The following is a 21,373-nucleotide window of genomic DNA, read 5'->3' on the forward strand; positions in this document are numbered from 1 at the left end:
GCTTAGAAATGGCTTCCTCTTTGCACTGTAGAGTTTCAGCTGGCAACTGCGGATGGCACGGTAGATTGTGTTCACTGACAATGCTTTCTGGAAGTGTTCCTGAGCACATTCTGTTATTTCCTTGACAGTGGCATTCCTGTTTGAGGTGCAGTGACGTTTAAGGGCCCGGAGATCACGAGCATCCAGTAGAGTTTTACGGCCTTGACCCTTACGCACGGCGATTGTTCCAGATTCTCTGAATCTTTTGATGATGTTATGCACGGTTGATGATGATAACTTAAAAGTCTTTGCTATTTTACGCTGGGTAACACCATTCTGGTATTGTTGCACTATCTTTCTGCGCAACAATGGTGGAACTGGTGATCCTCTTACCATCTTGGCTTCTGAGAGACACTGACACTCTGAGAAGCTCTTTTTATTCCCAATCATGTTGTCAATTGACCTAATTAGTGTTAATTGGTCTTCCAGCTGTTCGTTATATGCTCAATTTCCTTTTTCCAGCCACTTATTGCTACTTGTCCCAACTTTTTTGGGATTTGTTGACACTGAAATTTTGAATCAACATATTTTTCCTTTAAAATGTTACATTTACTCAAATTAAACTTTTGATCTGTCATCTATGTTCTATTACAAATAAAATATTGACATTTGCCATCTCCACATCATTGCATTCAGTTTTTATTCACAATTTGTTTAGTGTCCCAACCTTTTTGGAGTCCGGTTTGTACATGATACAGCCACATAGCAGCCATAAACATATTAGTTGACACAGATGTGGCTTGGTACAATGTTATTGTCAATAGTTCAGTATTATTGTCAAGAATTTACCATTTACTAATTGGCTTTTATGTATGTGAATGTTTCTGTAAAGTGCCCTGAGACAACTTTGTTGTGATTTGGCGCTATGTAAATAAACTGAATTGAAGAGTTTATTAATCTGACAACTTGTGGGTAATAACTGTCTGAGTCTTTTCGTGCACGATGGCAGACTCCTGTATCGTCTGCCTGAGGGTAGTAGATGGAAAAATCCTTGTGCTGGGTGGGTGTGGTCCTTAATGATGCTGCGTACTTTACGCAGACATCGTCTGTGGTAGATGTAGCGGAGCTCTCATCAGTGCTGCAATACTGTGGTGCATGTGATGAAATAATGGATTTGGCCATAAGAGAAAAACTGATATCAGATTGAAGAGATGGATAATACAAATAGACCCCAGAACAACTTAAAAAAGTTTAGAGGTCCAAGGTCAGGGTACATCAGTGTCAGATTGGACCATTCGTCAGTTCTGAGTATAAGACCTAGGAGGACTCCACTGTTTATTGCAAATTATAAAAACGTGATATGTGAATTTGCTGAAATGCATTTAAAGTTTCTGGGAGGATGTACTTTGTGTAGAAGAGACACAAATGATGGTTTTAGACAAGAATCTCTTTGTTCACAGACCCAAAACTGAATCGTACAAAGAAAGGAACAACCTACAGTAGAACATGGAGGTTCTAGAGCTGCATTTGGCATATTGTCTTTAATCTGCACAATTAAATCTTAAGACTATCAAGGCAGTCTATGGTAAAATGTGTTGCCCAGTGTCAGAAAGCTTCGTCTCATCTGCAAAAGTTTCTTAGGGAGTTACAGAAATCACTTGATTGGAGTGATTGACTCAAAAGGGTGTGCAAAACTCATTGGGTTAAAGGTAGCATCCTTTTTGTCAAGGCCTGTTTTATTAGTTTTTTTTATTCTAGTGAACCAAAATTCAAAAGAAATAGTTGATTATTATTAGTAAAATACTGTAGTCAGTTTCAACTTATTTCAGTGACCAATGTTTGTTTTTTACTTTTCAACAAATGTGTAAAATAGAAATGCATCAACGTCTTTGATTAATTAAATGAATGTTAGTCTGAGAGTGAACTCAGCAGATAGGTGCAATAGTTTACAATCAACAAAACATTTATGAAACAATAATGTAAAACTTGCAGCTTGGACCCATTAACAATATTTGGCATGCACCAGGGTTAATTAACATTTAGTGACAGTTATAATTTACTCAAATAGTGCAAATTATTTAAACAAGTATTTTATGAAATTATGAAACAACCGTATACTTTAGATTGAATCTCTGTCGTTGTATGAGTGGTTCTGTAGAACTGCATGCTGTCTCTTATGAAGGCACTGTCTCAGTGCATTCAAGTAAAACTATAAATTGCTGTGGTTCAGAAGACATTATCCAATGTTTGAATTTTTTCCAGTCAGGCACACTGGTGCTGCTGTCTCGTGGTTCACCATGGCCCAGAACCAGGTGATTTTGCAGTTCCGCTTTGCCACTTTTGGGGACTCCATGCTGCACAAGATGAACCTCCTCCGTCATCAGAGACGCTTTTGTGATGTCATGGTGCGCATCAACCAGCTGGAGGTTCCCGGTCACAAGGTGGTGTTTGCTGCCGGCTCGTCTTTCCTGAGGGACAAGTTCATCCTTCAGCAGGACTCAAAGGAGGTCCAGATCTCCATGGTGCAAGAGGCAGAAGTTGGCCGGCAGCTGTTGCTGTCCTGCTACACAGGTCAGCTGGAGTTTCCAGAGCTGGAGCTGGTGCATTACCTCACAGTGGCCAGCTTCCTCCAAATGGGCCACATTGTGGAGCAGTGCACTCAAGCTCTTAGCAAGTTCATCAAACCTCAAGCCTCACGCCAGCTTGAGGTGGACGAGGACATAAAGCGTTTGAAGAGGGACGAGAGCTTCTCCTTTCAGTCAAAGAGAGATCCTCCTGAGCACTCTCATGTTCAGACCATTCCTGAGGGAGAGGAAGAGGTGGTGCTGGACCAGGTTGAAGGAGACAATAATGTTGACAGTGACGATGATGATGACGACAACGAAGATGACGATGAAGACGACGATGATGATGATGTAATAATACAGCCCGAGAGCCCTGCTCAGATTGTGAGGAGGCATCCGAGGCAGAGTATGGTGAAAGGTGACATCACCATAGTGAAGGTGGAGTCTGTGTCCGATGCTGCAGAAAACTCCCTCAATGCTCACTTACCTGCCAGCCCCCCTGCAGCGCTGCACTCTCCTGAGCCCCAACACTCCACCATCAACTCCACCGTTGACAGCCGTGGCAGCGAGACGGCAGCTCCTCCTGGTGTGGGTGGATACCTCCTCAACCTCCCGTCCCTGTCCCCTCCTACAGAGAAATACAGCGTACACCAGAGAAATTATGACAAGCCGCTGCAGTGGTATCACCAGTGCCCCAAGTGTGCCCGGGTCTTCCGTCAGCTGGAGAACTACGCCAACCACCTCAAGATGCACAAACTGTTCATGTGCCTCCTCTGCGGCAAAACCTTCACTCAGAAGGGCAACCTGCACCGACACATGCGTGTGCACGCTGGCATTAAGCCGTTCCAGTGTAAAATCTGCGGCAAGACTTTCACCCAGAAGTGTTCCTTGTTGGATCACCTCAACTTGCACAGCGGGGACAAGCCCCACCGGTGTAACTACTGCGACATGGTGTTCGCTCACAAGCCAGTGCTACGTAAACACCTCAAACAGATCCACGGCAAGAACAGCTTCGACAACGCAAATGAAGGCAGCCTGCACGAGGGCGCGCTCGAGTTAGATTTTGGACAAATGTTAAAATCCTGAACTGTTTCTTTTTTTTTTTTTGCTGTTTGACATCGTGAGATGACGTGTGGGACTTGTCGTTACAGTCAGAAGTTTAAATCCACTCAGCGTGGGCATGATTGTCATGTTCCTGTGGAGCTTCTAACGATTCATTTGAACCTACATCACACAGTTGGTGTTTCGGCTGCTTCAGCCGGCTGCAGCAGTTGCCACAGAGAGTGAACTTGCATGAAAGATTTGGTAAATGGTAAATGGACTGTACTTATAAAGCGCCTTTCTATCTTATTTCAAGACACTCAAAGCGCTTTAAACTACAATCTGTGTCCTCATTTACCCATTCATACAGCTCTATACTAGATCTCTACAAAGCTAACTGAACAAATCACTCTAAAGAGACTAATCAGAGCTTTATCACATTCATGCACTAATGGGACACACATCAGAGGCTATGAGGGGTTCACTGTCTTGCCCAGGGACACTTCAGCGTGTGACTGCTGGTGGATTCAAACCCCCAACTCTCACATTGGAGGATGACTGCTCTAACCACTCAGCCACAGCCGCCCCTGGTAATTGTTTTATGCCAGATGGTCTTCCTGAAGCAGACTTGGCTCAAACCAGCATCTTCAAAGATCACAAGAGTTTGGCATTTAACCACTGAGCTCCTGCAGAGGCAAAAACAGCTGATTAATCCATTAACATCAGATACGTTGTCAGGTCTCATTAAGAGAAGAAACCAGAGTTCTGCCATTTAAAATCATATTTGTCATCACAGTTGATAGAGCTGCTGCCTCAGCGAGCAGGTCGCTACATCAAATCCTGTCCGGGGGCCTCTCTGGGTGGAGTTTGCATGTTCTCTCCGTGCTGCGTGGGTTTTCTCCGGGTACTCCAGTTTCCTCCCACAGACCAACAACATGCATGTTAGACTGGTTGGTGACTAAATTGTCTTTAGGTGTGTGACAGAGTGAATGGTTGTTTGTCTCTGTGTGTCCCTGTGATGGACTGGAGACCTGTCCAGGGTGTCCCCTGCCTCTCGCACTGGGACTGCTGGACATGGACACCAGTGACCCAAAAAGCAGGTAAAGATAAAAATGTTATTAGTAAAGAAGCTGATCACATTTAAATCTGTCCTGAATGTTGGAAAACACTAACACTGATTTTACGCAGTGATGTTCAACATGTGCACGTGCATCTCAAAACATTAAATATTGTGGAAAAGCTCAGTTTTTTTTGTCAATAATTTCAGAACATGAAATTCTTATATTACAAAGATTCAGCGTTCACACTGGTGATGTCCTGTTGGGTGTCTTCTGTATGTTTTTCAGCATCTAACTCGTCCCACAGTTGTTAAGCTACTTCAGCAGTTTAGGTATGAAAACATTCAGCTTGTTCAGGAGACTCCTGCTGTGACTTCTGGTATTAATATCTTCTAAACTTTTTGAAATGTTGAGCTTTTTCAGCAAAATGTTTCTAATTGAAATGCGTTGTGATTGTGTGAAGTCCTTCAACGTGTTACTGGGTTATGTAACTCTACTTCAGCGTACTTCCACCTAGAACGTCCATTCACGTTTTAAACAAATCACAAGACATTCAACTATCACCAAATGTTTCAGCTTCTTGATATCTTCAACCGTTCGTACAAATTCAGAGTTTAAGTTAAAGTTTTGATGTTTCTCTCCTGCTGTGTTTCCATAGTAACAGAATGTAGCTGGGAGACAATAATAAATTGTGAAGCGGGTAATATTATAAACTGGAGCTACAAATGTCTCATTCCTCAAGTCCAGCCACTCCTGAACCAGAGACATCAGAAGTGTCTTACCTGCTGAGGACTATTGCTCAGTGTCCAATGTCCTCTTTTCAGATTAAAGCAAATGTTCATGTCATTTATAAATCAAGGTCCCAGAGTCTGGAGGAAGAGGAGAGAGGTCCAGAAACCATGTTGCTGAAGTCCAGAGAGAAGTTTCCACAGTCACAGATGGTTTGGGTCCATGTCCTCTGCTGGTGCTGGTCCACTGTTCTCTGAAGTCCACGCAGCATCTAGCAGGACAGTTTAGAGACTTCTTGCTTCGTGCTGCTGACGAGCTTTGTGGAGATGCTGGTTTCATCTTCCAGCAGGACTCGTCTCCTGTCCACACTGACAAAGGTACCAACATCTGGCTGTGGAAGATTCTCATTTTCTGACACTGATGTTTGGTTTGTCGTTATAAAATATAATCATCAACATTACAAGAAATAAAGGCTGGAAATATTTCACTGTAAATGTAATGAATCTTTGTAAAATGAGTTTCACTTCCTGAAATGACTGAAAATATTTGACATTCATGATGTTCTAATGTTTTGAGAAGCACCTGTGTTGTTGACATCTCCATCACATTTACATCTGGGCATCAAAATAACTAAATGTATATTAGTATCATACCCATAAAACAGTCATTATTAAACAATGTGATATTTTAGACGTCCAAAGTCATAGTTGCATTTTTTGTTTTTAAATCAAAGCAAATAATCACGTGATGCATTTTTAAAAGTTCTGTTTAATTTTGTAATTATGTTTTTGGTCGAGGGTTTTGTCCCGGTCCACCACTGCTGCCAAGGAGCGTGGTGAAATATGAAGCCAGAAGCTGTTGATGAATACAGATGTGGTCCAAGCTCAACATGCTGGGAGACCTTTAACCAGATGTTTCTGAGAGTTTGTGGATGTATGTGTGGACCGGTGAAAACCAACGATCCTTGTGCTGCACCCATTTGTTTTTCTTTCACAAACCATTGAAACTGTTGGATATGCATTATACTTCAGTAAAAGAGTGGTTCACGTCAATTATTAAAAGCCCCAAATTATTATGATGAGTGTATGTAAACTTCTGGCCACAGCTATGAAAGATGGACAGATGATTTAAAACGTTGGCTGTGTCAGACTCTTCCTCGTGGCTTGAACAAAGTATTCCACGTCTGCATGTCACTGTAGCTCCAGTACTGTGGATTCTTGTTATTTGTGTACAAATACAACGTAGATGCCTTCATCTCATACTTGAAAATGTAACAGAAACTATTATCAACTGAACATCATTTAATCTATGGATTGTCCTGGCTCTGTGGGAGAGAGAGAAACAGCAAAATGTAATGTATCCTTTTGTATTTTATGTATAAGATCTGCTGTAGCCTTTTTTATACCCATGTACATATGATGTAAAAAAAAAAAAAAAACTTGAAAATGAGTGAACGCTGAAGGTATTTTAATGTTGGGTCAAAAAGAAAGTGTCTGATATAACATGCCTGTTTTGTATAAACTTTATATCAGAGGTACAAATTGACCAAACGCCTGTTTCTGTCTTGTGCTCATGAATGCGTCGTGCTCAATGAAATAAACTTCTGTGTTGGTTACAGTTTGATGAGGTTTCTTCCTCCTGTGCTTGAGTTTAAAATGGACCACTGTGTGTGCAGGCTGAGTCTTCCAGGTCTGCTGGGAGTATCAGGACTATGTAAATGTGAGGTGAATCGTTTCATTGTTCATGCTGCAGTTCAGCGCTCTTTAGTGGAGGATGGTCTTTGCAAGGTGACGGGACAGACTCGTGCACGCTTCACAGAATGAGAGAGTTTGCGTTCAAATTGTGCATGTTGACACAAGCAGCCATCCTGAGCTGGGCCGCCTGGCTGGAGTGAGCATGTGACCTTAAACACCGACTACAGGTGTATTATTACAGTTTGTTATTGACAGGTGGGCGATAATGTAATTGTGTATTAACAAAATTTAATGATAGCATGGACTGATGTAAATTAAACTTGCATAAAATCATTTGATACACCTTACATTTCATTGCAGCCGGTGATATTAGAGATCGGAGTGCGATTTGATTATTTGATACAACTGCCTGCCATATATTGATGCACTTAAACATTGCTCGAAGGCATTTTATTTAACATGTAGAGCTTTATTGAAGCATTGTTTTCAGATCTACTTGTGCTCACGTTGGCTTGAATCTGCTACTGGGTCCCATATGTTGTGCTCATTGATGTCTGTGTTAGAAAACACAAATAAACCAAGTTAGGACATGTAAACATCTAAATGTGCTGTGCTGTAGAGAAGTAAAGTCAGAGAGTTCGTGGAAGTCACTTACTGACTCAGCATCAGCCTCCTCAGTCAGATATGATGCTTTCTGTCTGCTGTAAAGCTCTCTCTTCCTCATGCACGTTAACATGAACCAGTCTGTAATCGCTGGCGCCTGACGGGGAACGTGAACACTTTAGTTCTGTAGATCATCAATTTCTGGGAGCTCATTTCAATATATTCTACTTACCAAACTCAGGAAGGCCAGTGTTGCACCCAAGTTCACTATGGTTGGTATGATGCCAAACCTTCCAGCCTGCAAGAACCCAGACCCAAAATTAGTAAGAAACTGAATATAAAAATGTTATTAAAGAGTTTTCTTTTTTAATTTTAGGATCTAAATTGGCCTCACAGTTCCAAAAACAATGACGTCAAAGCGAATCCCATACGCTTTGATTAATGTTCTTCTTTCCTCTGCGTCTGCTGTCTTGTAGTATTTTGCAAACCTGAAAAGAGTTATTTGTTACCGTTTTCCTCCTCCTCATTATTATTTTAATAAAAGTGTATAAAAAGTAGGTTTACCTGAAGTTGTAACCAGGAGCTATGTTATTGGCAGAGTTTTTGTTGTCCAGCCTGCGGAAGCTGTACTTGGGGTAACACTTCCCGGCCCACCAGTCCAGGTCGCAGCTCCAGTCAATGAGAATACCAAGAATGCCACCCTTTAAAACACCCCGTACAAGTTCAAGACTAACGTTACCATCTTGACACATCAATTCTTATTATTTATTCGGTTTACCTCACTGGTGTAGTCTACACTTTAGTAGTGGGTATACTGTGCTTAGAAACCAAATGTAATGTAATCGCCAATTTATTTAGATTTTAAGCATATTGGACATTTCCAAATTTCTCTGATGCTTATATATATACTTTATACTCTGTATGCCTGAGTATCACGTAGACCACACCACTGGTTTACCTTCACAGCCATGTCCTGAAAGTCCTCTCCAGCCTCGGAAACAATGTGTTTGAGGCGAAATATGGGGCAGTCGGGGTCACTTTTACGATTGAACTCACATCTCTTCAGGTATGAGGAGTTAATATGAGGCAGTAAGTTTCTCCTGCAGGAGGAAATACAGACCTGAGACAAAACTGTGTCACCCCCAACCCCCATTCAGAAGTGATTTACTGACCTGTGAAAGTTGAACTTTTGGTAACTGATGCTGTTTTTGATCAACACGGTAAAGTTTTCTGCTGCAGCCAAGAGTGCACGTCTGTAGATGAAAGAAAAACATAAGCCTGACTTAAATCATACAACCCCAATCTGTTGTGTGAAATTTATATAAAAACAGAATGCAATGATTTGAACAGCTTATAAATTCACATTTATTCACAGTGAATACAACTAGGAAAATGTATCATTTTGGGGGACGGGACTACGTGAAGTCATTTTGCATTTGATGGCAACACATCTCTAAAAAGTTGGGACAGGGGTAGCTATGGTTGTAAAAGTAAATGGTAAAGATAAGAAACTGGCAGAACATTTTACAACGACCATATTTTTCAGCCTATGAGTTGCTTCTTTTTTTTGTGTGCATAATTTGCATGCCCTCCGACTTATAGGCTGAAGTGACATCCATCCATTATCTTTTACCCGCTTCTTCCATTTTGGGTCACGGGGGTCGCCGGTGCCCATGACCACCGAAGTGACATATTTGTGGATTTTTTGGCTGAGATATGACTGTTTTTATTCATCCTGACTGAAAATATTGAACATAACAATTTTCAGCTGCTAGATGGCACTCGAGTTGTATGGCATGCCGTTGTATCATGTAATAGGTAAAAGTGGCTATTAATGTCACAATCAACTTGCCATAGTCTGTCACCTTCATCCAGCTCGCCTGGAGCAACTGTCAAATCAGCTTCATTTCACTGCGCCGTCCCGGAGAAATGCAGCTGATTTGACCATTGAAGTGCAGTTATTAAGGAAAAGTTTGACTGAGACACACCTTTACTATAATTTTGAGCAAACAAATAATTGTTTTTAAGTGTTAATCTTGTTAAATTCTTGTTAAAGTCCTCCCGTGCACGCTCCTGCGGCCACCATTTAGCAGCCATTCGATTTTTGGCACAACACCGGCCCACATTTCTGGGTTGTCAGCGGTGACGCATAATTGATACAACATATTTTTGGATTTTCCACTTTATTAGACATATTTGGACTGATGTGACTTATAGGGCGGTGCAACTGGTACAGTGGAAAATACGGTATTGATTGGCAACAAGTCAGTTAAAGGACTAGATATAAAAAGAGCCTTTTAGAGAGGCTGTATCTGTCAGTGGGCGGTGCAGTAGTTAGAGCTGTCGCATCCCCACAAGAAAGTCGCAGGATCATCTCCTGGCTTTTCCATGAGGCGTTTTCATGTTCTCCTTGCATGCTTAGGTTTTCTCAGGATACTCCGGCTTTTTCCCACATATCATAACCACGTATCTTAGTTTAACGCTATATTGTCCATAGGTGAGAGTGTGAAGGGTCGTCTCGTTTGTCTCTATGTGTCCCTGTGATGGACTAGTTGCAACCTGTCCATTGTGTCCACCGACTCTCAAAGAGTTACTGCTGGAGAAAGAACCAGCTTCCCGCAACCCAAAAAGAGAAAGGATTAAAGAAAATCAGTGGACAGACGGATGGATGAGTGGACGAATGGATGGATGGATATTTGAGCTCTGAGGCAGCACTGCATTAAAAAAAGGTCTGGTTCTGTTCTGATCGTTGTTTGGGCTCAGGAACACAAACCATCCATCCATCCATCCATCCATTGTCTTTACCCGCTTATTCCATTTTGGGTCACGGGGGTCATTGGTGCCCATGTCCAGCAATCACTGTGCGAGGGGCGGGGTACACCCTGGATGGGTCGCAAGTCCATCGCAGGGCCACATAGAGACAAACAACCATTCACTCTCTCACTCACACCTAGGGACAATTTAGAGTTACCAATCAGCCTAACATGCATGTTTTTCTAACATGCATGTTTTTGGTCTGTGGGGGAAACCGGAGTACCCGGAGAAAACGCACACATGCACGGAGAGAACATGCAAACTCCACCCAGAAGGCCCCTGGACCGGGGTTTGAACCAAGGACCTGCTCGCTGAGAGGCAGCAGCTCTACCAGTTGCACCACCGTGCTGCCCAGAACACAAACCATTGTGTGTAAACACAGTACATTGTGCCAGAAATACTGCTTAAAGCTCTATCGTGCAAAGAAGATGTCATAGAAACACCAACGTTTCTTTATTTTGAAGTGAGAGTGGAAAAATGTTCTGTGGTCAGACGAACAGAAATGTGAAATTCTTCTTTGAAAATGACTAACGCCACATTCTTTGTAGTAAAGAGCAGACGGACCATCCAGCCCGTTATCAATGCACAGTCCAAAAGCATGCCTCTCTGATGGTATGGAGGTGCAGTCATGACACCGTCAATGCATAAAAGTATATACAAGTTTTAGAACAACCTGTGCTATCATCCAGATGACTTCTTTTTCAGGGAAGACTGAATAATTTAGCAAGACCATGCAAACCTCATACAGCATCCATATTGGCTTCATAGTAAAATATACTGAACAAAAATTTTAACATTTTTGTTTTTGCCCCCGTTTTTCATGAGCTGAACCCAAAGATCTAAGACTTTTTCTATATACAAGGGGTTGTGGGGGGCCAAACCCCACAAAATGAGGGGGTATGGTTCGGGCACTGGGCAGGTGTATGTTATGGACAAGAAGCACATGGACTGGTGTGGTTACACATGGTAACCAGTTACACATGGTCTGTGGTTGTGAGGCCAGTTACTGCCAAATTCTCTGAACATGGACATCCCTGCAGTCAGCATGCCAACTGCACGCTCCCTCAAAACTTTCAACATTTATCACATTGTGCTGTGTGATAAAACTGCACACTTTAGAGTGGCCTTTTGTTGTGGTCACCCTGTGGACACCTGTGCAATAATCGTGTTGTCTAATCAGCATCTTGATCAGCCACACCTGTGAGGTGCATGGATGATCTCAGCAAGGGAGAAGTGCTCACTAACAAAGATTTACACACATTTGTGAACAATATTTGAGAGAAAAAGACCTGTTGTGTACGTAGGAAAAGTTTGGCTTGTGAAAAATAGGAACAAAAACAAAAGTGTTGCATTTATATTAATGTTGCGTGTAGTCTAATTATCAAACTTATTTGCAAAATGTTGCATTCCATATTTATTTAACGTCTCATCTTGTTCAGAATTGGGGTTGTAACACTATCATGTATAAACATGTTGCATCTGCTCTTACTCAGGCAGCTTGGTGTCGATTTCAAGAGGGCACCATGAGAGCACTTCACATGTCTTCACAGTGGGTGAATAATTCTCACACAGTCCTGTCTGTATACCTGAGGGCAGAACTGGTTATTGTGGTGAGCAGAGTCATACAGCCAGTATATTTACAGGAGTCAGGTAATTAGGCCTACCGTTGCCCTGAGGATCACTAAATCCCGCAGTGCAGTCACAGTCGTCCACACAGATTGTTGATGGGTTTGGAAGCTGGAGGAGGAAGCAGCATGATTAATGAAGTTTGTGGTTTTCTTTTATAGAATAATGCCTGGAAGAAGTAAAGAGTTTCCTGAAGCTTGAAGAAAAACAAGTGTTTTTCATTTAAACACACGGGGATGGCAACATGAGAGATGAAATGTGTTTATTGTCCCTCATCGTGGAGTGAAAAGGGGGAATTGGAAATACCTTCTGTCCATGAACGCTGTGAGCATGATAACCTAAAACAAAAAGGTCAGGTACTGACTTTTAGTATGGCTTCATATTGACATAAGAAAAGTTTATTTTGAAAATTGGGTTGCCACGCCAAATTCAAGAAGGCCTCACCCTGTCTCCATCATTGCCCCTCATAGATAAAACTGTTCGTTCCACTCGCACACATCTACACTTCCACTTTTTTTTTCTTCACTGGCTCTCTAACGAGGCGCACGCATTCCTTCCCGCTCCCTGTTCTCCTGCATTTTTTTGCTCTCTGTGTATCAGAGCAGATCCTATTTTTACACATCTTCCAAAATGAAAAGTACTGTTTTGGATCTGACCTACTGGACTTTCGAGGTAAATTACTTTTTTTTTTTTTTTCAACAAAGCAACAGGGTCCTGGAGAACCCTCATCTCAAACGAGACGCATGCAGATGGATATATCTCTGGGGGTGGTTATGTCTACCTCTGCTGTTGATTGAGGACTCCAAAATTGCATATAATTGGATTTATTATACAGTATAAGAGGTTTCCTGTTTTTGGAATAGTCTGGATCCTGGTTTATCAACATACAAAGAAGACAGTCGCAGCTGATTTGGACCTCGTCAGGCTGCTGCCTATGTTTTGGTTCGTGCTGGAGGACTCACAATCAGCTGATTTACGAGCGAAACCATAAGTTGGAAGTGATTTGAATCGCAGGCCACCTGCGGCTTTAGGACTCGTCAGCATGAAAATGACCTTGAAGAGGCTCGGAAGCACGGACCAGTAGAATGCACCCTAATCTGGCCATTTCAGACCTTGGAAAGGTATCAGTACAGACTCAAGGCTGAAGGAAAATAGTCTGCCTGAATAAATCAACAAATGTGGTTATCTGAATCTCTCCCCAGCTGACCTCGAAACAGGAAGACTTAGCAATTTCTCCTGGGAAATGTGTAAACTAAGGAAAAGCTTCATCTATCACAACCCCCCTCCAACCCCTTCTGTGGAAGCTTATCAGAACTGTGCCGGCTGACCATCATCTTATCAGGACAATGGACTATCTGTTTAGTGCTTCATGGACCGTTTCGTCATAAATGTAACATGTTCATAAATGTGCTTCAGCTGGCAGAGTGTTTTTATGTCTTAAATCGTGTCCTGTCCACACAAGGTGTGAAGAAATCTTTTTAGTAATGCCACTACCCCTCTCTTCATGGCTTTGTCTCTTTTTCTATCTAAAAAAGTGTATTCTGAAAATAATAAGAAGGCCGTGCTTATAGCAGCAGCTTCGTGCACTCCGTCCATCTTTCGGACGGCTGTATGTACTTGTTGTATCTCAGTGCAATGATAATAAAGTTTATTCTGGTTCAAAGATCTGTCACTGTACTGCCTTAGACAAGGAATAAAAACTACCTCTGTTCTTCTTCACAGTGTAACTCCTAGCCACTTGAATATCTTGCACCAAAAACATTAAGGTTTACTTTCATTCCCTGTTTAAGTCCAGTCCAGACAGTCATTTCTCTCAGCGATGGGGGACTTGGGTGTACTGTACTGCTTGTTTTCACACAGACACTCACCTCAGGACAGCGTGACTGGGTTTGCTCGGGAGTCTCCACCAAGTTCGTCAACACAAAGAAGGAGTTATCCCCCTGTTAGACAGAAGTGCAAACATGAAATTTTCCAGTGGTTTTGCAGTGAAACCTACAGTGCACTCAGAGATACCTGAGGGGGGGTAACAAAGTCAGCAACGTCCCAAAATCGAGGCTCCATATCAGATGTGTTGGTAAAGACAAAACCTTTGACTTTGGTGGTGACAGAGCTGAGGACAGAGTCAGTTTCCTGGTAGGCCTTCTGCACCACACACACATACCTACAGCAGGTCAGCAGCAGTGTTACAGGGACTCTGCTGAACAACTTTAATGCAACATTCAATCAACAGTTTTGTAAAGTTCAGCCTGGTTTTTCATGACTTACCCCACCACATACAGCAACACCAGGAGCTGGATGAACCTGAAGACCAATCCTACCCTTAAGCTGGGGATGACCAGCGTTTTTGTTGTTTCATAGTCAAAAACATAATGTAGGCAGCTCTGGCAGCAGCCGGCAGCTTTGCTCATCGCGGCACAGTGACGGTAAAGAACAGAGCTGGACTGACAGATGGACGTATTCAAATCATCATATTCAAATCACACTCCCTGAAGATAGTGATGGAGCTAAATGTTTCAAGTAGTAAAAAATACTCCATGCAGAACGACTCTACTTTGGTAGTGTAACTGTTTCCACAGATGTGCACTTTCAGACCCATTTTGTTGTGTTTTCTATACAAACAGTGTCTATTTTGCCCATTTGTGCTGCGTCCAGGCCTCGTCTGAAGGAGATCTGTGATCTCAGTGGGATTTGCCTTGTTGAATAAAAGTTAAAGACAATTATTTTAAAAATTTGACTAACTCAAAGTCATCTCAGTTCAAGGTGGTTGCTATAGACGTTTAAAGATGATTATAACTCAGCCAGTTTTATAGATACTGAGCTAAAACTTGCTGTAGCACCATGCAGATCCTCTTGACTTAATACAATAATGATGTTGACGTAATGACATCATTACAAATCTAAATTAAAATATATCTAAATAAATATTACTACTTGTAAAAAAACATTTTTCAAGATCTCCACAACTGGACCTTTTATAAATGTGATGCCTAAATAAATAAAATATGTCTAAAAATCTTTAAAAAGTTTTAATGACAGACTTTTATGGAGGGCTAGTCTAAATATGAATTGCATTTTCATATTTCATTTCTCTCAGTAACACGAAAAATGTTTCAGATGTTGAAATTGTCTGCTGAACTTTCAGATCATTAACATCCCACTTAAGATAAATGATGCATTGTATAAAAGAAAATTTACGTTTCAGATTTTTATTTAACCCCTCTTTATTAAACTGATGTCCAATCAAGTTTTAAATAACTATTCAAAATATATTTGCAGATATTTGCAATTAGATTGTTGCTAGTAATTATTCCAGTTACTGTTGTCTACAATCACGTTGTATTTAGTCATAATGTGTACACTGGACAGTGCTGAAAAAGTAGATTTCAACATTATATTGAAATATTTAAAATATATGGAGTTAATATTTGTCGAGGAAAATCAACACAACAACTCAGACTTTTCAGCCTATTCACCTGTTCCTCTCATTGGTTCGGAGATACGTGGAGAAAAGACACAATAATCAGAGAGATTCAAGTTAAAAAGTATTACCAACATTTATTAAAGCTTTCAGCAGAAAGGAGACGCTCTTACCCCAAACCAACAGAGACACAGCAAAAGCCGTTGGTTACCTACTGTAACCCCAGAGTCTATGAGTATAGGCGTAGCCCTTTAAGAGCTGTCACTGGTGGTTTTTATCCCGTCATGCAACGCATCACACTGAAAAAATTTAGTCCAGGCCCACCTGTTGTGTGGGCCCCACCCGGTCCGTATAAATTACGTTAAGAGCGGGTAATCGGCTCCCAAATAGCTTTTTCTTCAGCCATTTAGGAGCCAGTGAGGCCCGACGCTTAAAGGGCTTTGCCTATACTCATAGAATCGGGGGTTACAGTACGTAACCAACGTTCTATTTCATATAGGGCACTTCACTTTCACTAAGGGCAGAATGTGTCATGGAACGAGCCGTCACATCACATAAATAGAAGCGAATAAATGAGCAGGGTGTTGACCACGCGGTCGCAGTGCAAATGTCCTGCATTGTCATACCATTAGACTTTAACCACGTGAATCTAAAGGACTGTCTCCCAAGCTTTAATCAGCATGTGACGATTCCGACACGTGGAGACCGCACGCTGGACCGTGTTTACACGAACGTAAAAGATGCATACAAAGCCGAACCCCGCCCCCACCTAGGACTGTCAGACCACATCTCAATCTTCCTGGCTCCTGCTTACATGCCCCCGCTGAGACGCTCCAGACCGGTACAAAAGAAAGTTAAATGTTGGAGCCAGGACAGTGGCCCCATACTGAGAGATTGTTTTGATCGAACAGACTGGCAGGTTTTCAGAGAAGCTGCTGAAAATGGAGGTTCGCTTGATCTTGACCAATACACATCCTCAGTACTGGGTTACATTAGTACATGTACTGACACAGTCTCCACTATCAGACATGTTAAAAGCTACCCAAACAGAAAACCTTGGCTGAATGCAGAGGTGCGTACCCTGCTGGAAGCCAGGAACACTGCCTTCAGGTCTGGAAACTCAGAGGAGCTGAGTAGGACAAGAAAAGAGCTGGTTGCTGGTATTAAGAGGGCCAAGGCCACATATGCAAAGAGGATCGAGGGTCAATTCATCTCACAAGACCCTCGGAGCATGTGGAGGGGCATTAAGTGCATAACAGATTGTAAAGGAAGGAGTGAACAATGTCCCAAAGACCCATCTCTGCCTGATGCCCTCAACAAGTTCTATGCACGCTTTGAAGACCCGAACAGACCACCCAGCACCAGACTCACCTCACCACCGGATGAAGAGCATCTCAGCGTGACCTCAGCTGAAGTAAGGAGTACCTTCAGGAGGATTAATCCGCACAAAGCAACTGGCCCAGACAACATCCCCGGAAAAGTGTTGAAGGAATGTGCTGATCAGCTCTGTGAGGTGCTGGCAGACATCTTTAACACCTCACTTACCCTGGAGACAGTTCCCACCTGCCTGAAGACTGCCACCATCATCCCAGTCCCAAAAAGCTCTACAGTGACTGGTCTGAATGACTATCGGCCAGTGGCCCTCACCCCGATAGTCGCTAAATGCTTCGAAAAACTGGTCATGACTCACATCAAAACAACCATCAACATGAACGAGGACCCTCATCAGTATGCATACCGTGAGAACCGATCAACAGAGGATGCCATCTCCTCTGTGGTCCACACTGCTCTCACCCACCTGGAGCAGAAAAACTCTTACGTCCGTATGCTCTTTGTGGACTTCACATCCGCCTTCAACACCATGATCCCCCAAACCCTGATGGACAAACTATCCACACTAGGACTAAGCCCCTCCATCTGCAACTGGGTACTAGACTTTTTAACAAACAGACCACAGTTAGTGAGGATCCACAACCTCTCCTCCTCCACCATAACCCTCAGCACTGGCTCTCCTCAGGGATGTGTGTTGAGCCCCCTCCTGTTTACTCTGCTCACATATGATTGTGCAGCTACCCATCCAGGCTGTCACATTGTAAAGTTTGCAGATGATACAGTGGTGGTGGGATGCATCACAAACAATGATGAGTCCAGCTACAGGCAGGAGGTGGAACACCTGGAGAGCTGGTGCAGAGAGAATAACCTTCACATCAATGTGAAGAAGACAAAGGAGATGATTGTGGACTTCAGAAGGAACAAAAACACCTACACCCCACTGAACATAAGAGGATCTGCGGTGGAAGTGGTCTCCAGCTACAAGTACTTGGGTGTACACATGAATGACAACCTCAGCTGGAGCAACAACACCACCAGCCTGATCAAGAAAGCTCATCAGAGACTCTACTTCCTCAGACGGCTGAGGCGAGCTGGTCTGGGTAGCTCAGTCCTCACCTCCTTCTACAGGTGTGCAGTGGAGAGCATCCTGTGCTCGAGCATCAATGTGTGGCATGGAGGCTGCACAGCTGCAGAAAGAAAAGCTTTGCAGAGAGTGGTGAAGGCTGCACAGAAATCTGTTGGAATCAGTCTCCCCACCATCACAGACATCTACACCTCCAGATGCAGGAAGAGGGCCACCTGCATCATGAAGGACCCCACCCACCCAGCACACACACTTTTTGCCCCACTCCCCTCAGGAAGGAGGTTAAGGAGCATTAAGTGTAGAACCACTAGACTGAGGAACAGCTTCTACCCTGAGGCTGTTAGACTCATGAATCTCTAACTAGAATAATCACTGTGAAAAACCATATCATGTTGCTGCTGATCTGTTTCATGTTGCTGCTGATCTGTTTCAATGTTGATGTGTTCATGCGTGCACATCTGCTCACAGACTCATGTTCATGTTTGTGGTGATGTTCAATGTTTTATGTTATGAGTGCTTAGTGTATATTTAGTTGATGTTTTTCTTAGTTCATATCTTAGATGTTATTACTGTTTTTCTTATACATTTTATTGTTGGATGTAACTGGGACCCTGTGTACATAATTTCGCTCCACCACATGTACCACATGAGGTGCGAATGACAATAAAGAAACTCTGACTCTGACTCTCTGACTCTGATTATGCAAAGCAGTCGAAGATGCGATACCTCTGGTTGAGTGCGCCCTGAGGTTGACAGGAGGCTCTAAATCTGATGCTCTGTTGGCTTCAGAAAAGGCCTCACACAGCCAGTGTGACAGGTGCTGGGTGGATAACGGGTGACCTACAGATGCATCTCTATAATGCACAAACAAATGTTGAGTCTGACGCAGTGCGGCCGTGCGTGTTATGTAGCACGTCAACGCACGTACAGGGCAGAGAAGATGGAAAGTGGCTTCTTCTTCTGATTGTGGGGAGGAGGGAAAAAATCCCTCCAACGATATCACTCTTGATTTAAAAGAGCTTGTGATGTTTTAGGCATAAAAGCTGGATTAGGCCTCAGATCAGCTGAGCTGCCATCAGCCTGAATTCTGAGACATGATGGAGCGACAGAGAGGGCAGATAAATCACTCACCCTCTTTGCGGATGTTACATCCAGCAGCAGGGCTGATTTAAGAGACAAGAATTTAATCGGAACCTGATCTAGTGGCTCGAATGGAGCTTTGATCAGGGCTCGCGGGACCAGCTTTAAATCCCATTGTAGAGCAAGTGGACGTGATACAGGCCTGCGTCTCTATACACCTTTAAAAAATGCTTCATCAGCAGATGATTAAAAGCTGTTCTGTCCCCACAAACCTTTGTGACCAGAAGAGATGGCTGCAGCGTACATTTTAATTGTGCTGAATGCCAGATTTCTGTCCATCAGCTGCTGCAGAAAAGACAGCACGCCACCTAGTGGACATGAGGTGGCCTCTACACCTTTCTCTGTACACAGGCGCTGATAAACTGTCCACTTTGATGTGTACAGCGCTGTGGCAGATGCAGCACGTGAATCCTGGATCGTACGCACTACATCTTGAGAGAGACCCATCCTCTCTAAGCGGATCCGCTCAGCGGCCAGACTCAAAGGTGCTGGCCTATTTCTGGGTAACTCCTGATCGCTCCTCCCGCCTGGAGGAGAGCATCCTCCCTCCACAGCAGTTTCTACGGGCACCCTGACAACAGGTGTCTTAGAACTGGGAACCATGGGGCGTTCACGCGCTCGGGAGCCACCAGGAGAGCTGTCAGTCCCTCCTCCTGAACTCGGTTCAGAAACCGTGATATCAGAGGGAGTGGGGGAAATGTGTAAAGAAGCATTTTGGGTCACGGGCTGTGAGCAAACGCGTCTACCCCTAGCGGTGGATCGTCCCATGGGCTCAGTGAGAACCATAGTTGACATTGAGCGTTCTCTCGTGTTACAAACAGGTCCACGGCCGCTTTGCTAAATTTCTGCCACGTCTGAGCCATCAGCTCTGGATGGAGGGTCCAGTCCCCGAGACGCAGACCGTCCCTGGACATCACATCCGCCCCACTGTTCAGAACACCGGGGATGTACACTGCTCTGATGGAGAGCAGATTTTGGTGTGCCCAACACAGCAGCTGTCTCACAATGTGTAACATTTGGGCTGGGCGCACACACTCCTGCCGGTTATGTATGCAACAGTCACTTGTTGTCTGTGTGAATCAACACATGATGATTCCGCAGCACAGAGGCAAAGTGTTGAATCACATTCAAAACCGTGCAACACTCCAAAAACATTTATATGAGCTGCTGTGTGGGATGGCCACAGTGCCCCCACAGCTCAAGAAATGCATGTGCTTCTGTGAAGTCTGACACGTGTGACGTAAGTCTGCTGATGGAAACAGCTGTTATCACTCTGCCGGTTTCACGTGAGTGCCACCTGTCTGAAAAACGGGTCAGCAGCAACAGATGTCCAAATAAAGCAGAATTTTCCTCCCTGCTCTGTGTAGCGGTTGCAGAGCCGACTCGACACATTTTGAATGGAAATGTTGTCTCACAGTTCAAAATTGACAAATCTAAGATGTGTCTCATCCTTCCAGTCCATTTTGGGACCAGGAAGTGATGAGAGTAGAACGTTGTGTTTTCCTCTCCTTCTGGGACCCTGGAAATTACATTTTTTATCAGAATTTCCTGAGCTTCTGCGTGGGGGGACGAGATCTGTTCTGGAGATGACAGAAAGCGTCTCTAGAGTTCCTCCAAATGGGGGGGTTGAGCTGTAATTGCAGCGTGAATCCCCTGCTGATAAAACGGTTCATCCATCTATCTGGAGTGCACGCTCACTGTCACTCTGCCTAACATTCGGGAAGCGGGCACGCATTTATGCTGCGTCACGTTATTTATGGATGCCAATCACCGCCGTCATGTGTGCCTCACTCAGGCTGCGGGCTCACATCCGTGCTGATGTGAGCTGGCGTGCACTGAGGGAAGGTGCGTGCACCCCGAGCATGCAGAACCGTGTAGGTGGAGGGCTGCCGAGGGTGCACGGTACTTCTGTGCCGCGCACAGGCTGCGGGCTCACATCCGTGCTGATGTGAGCTGGCGTGCGCTGAGGAAAGGTGCGCGCGCCCCCGAGCATGCGGAACCATGTAGGTGTAGGGCTGCCGCGAGCGTGCGGTGCTTCTGTGCCGCGCACAGGCTGCGGGCTCACATAAGCATGGATGTGAGCTGGCGTGCAAGTGCACCCCTGAGCATGCGGGGCCATGGGTGAGGGCTGCTGCTGCCGCGGAGGCGCGGCGCTACTGTGCTGCGCTCAGGCTGCGGGCTCACATCCATGCTGATGTGAACTGGTGTGCGCTGAGGGGAAAATGCGCGCGCATTTGAGCATGTGGGGCTGTGGGTGAGGGCCGCGGGTGCGCGGCGCTTCTGTGCTGCGC

General features: G+C 44.0%; 2 protein-coding genes across 2 annotated transcripts; one reads left to right on the plus strand and one right to left on the minus strand.

The window, feature by feature from the left end:
* The first annotated feature begins 2,254 nt into the window (after positions 1 to 2,254).
* On the plus strand, positions 2,255 to 3,693 carry zbtb26 (zinc finger and BTB domain containing 26). The gene has a single exon (XM_037680611.1). The coding sequence runs from the start codon at positions 2,277 to 2,279 to the stop codon at positions 3,627 to 3,629; it is 1,353 nt and encodes a 450-aa protein (XP_037536539.1). The 5' UTR covers positions 2,255 to 2,276; the 3' UTR covers positions 3,630 to 3,693.
* Positions 3,694 to 7,586: 3,893 nt separating this feature from the next.
* Positions 7,587 to 14,516, minus strand: LOC119413557 (P2X purinoceptor 4-like). Its single transcript, XM_037680612.1, has 12 exons — positions 14,374 to 14,516; positions 14,122 to 14,269; positions 13,977 to 14,048; positions 12,147 to 12,219; positions 11,972 to 12,068; positions 8,841 to 8,921; positions 8,627 to 8,768; positions 8,233 to 8,369; positions 8,063 to 8,156; positions 7,901 to 7,966; positions 7,721 to 7,825; positions 7,587 to 7,619 (listed from the first exon to the last, which is right to left on the minus strand). Exons 1-12 carry the CDS (start codon positions 14,514 to 14,516, stop codon positions 7,587 to 7,589), a joined length of 1,191 nt encoding a protein of 396 aa, XP_037536540.1.
* Between the last annotated feature and the right edge of the window lie 6,857 nt (positions 14,517 to 21,373).

Source organism: Nematolebias whitei, chromosome 8 (assembly GCF_014905685.2).
Source record: "Nematolebias whitei isolate Nwh7 chromosome 8, NemWhi1, whole genome shotgun sequence".
In the NCBI taxonomy this organism is placed as follows: Eukaryota; Metazoa; Chordata; class Actinopteri; order Cyprinodontiformes; family Rivulidae; genus Nematolebias; species Nematolebias whitei.

Coding starts and splice junctions, on each gene's coding strand:
- zbtb26 (XM_037680611.1), top strand. CDS start 2,277: ATGGCCCAGAACCAGGTGATTTTGCAGTTCCGCTTTGCCACTTTTGGG.
- LOC119413557 (XM_037680612.1), bottom strand. CDS start 14,516: ATGAGCAAAGCTGCCGGCTGCTGCCAGAGCTGCCTACATTATGTTTTT. Junction 8,769..8,840: donor CAAAAGTTCAACTTTCACAG/GTCAGTAAATCA, acceptor TTCCTCCTGCAG/GAGAAACTTACTGCCTCATA. Junction 7,826..7,900: donor CACTGGCCTTCCTGAGTTTG/GTAAGTAGAATA, acceptor GTTCCCCGTCAG/GCGCCAGCGATTACAGACTG.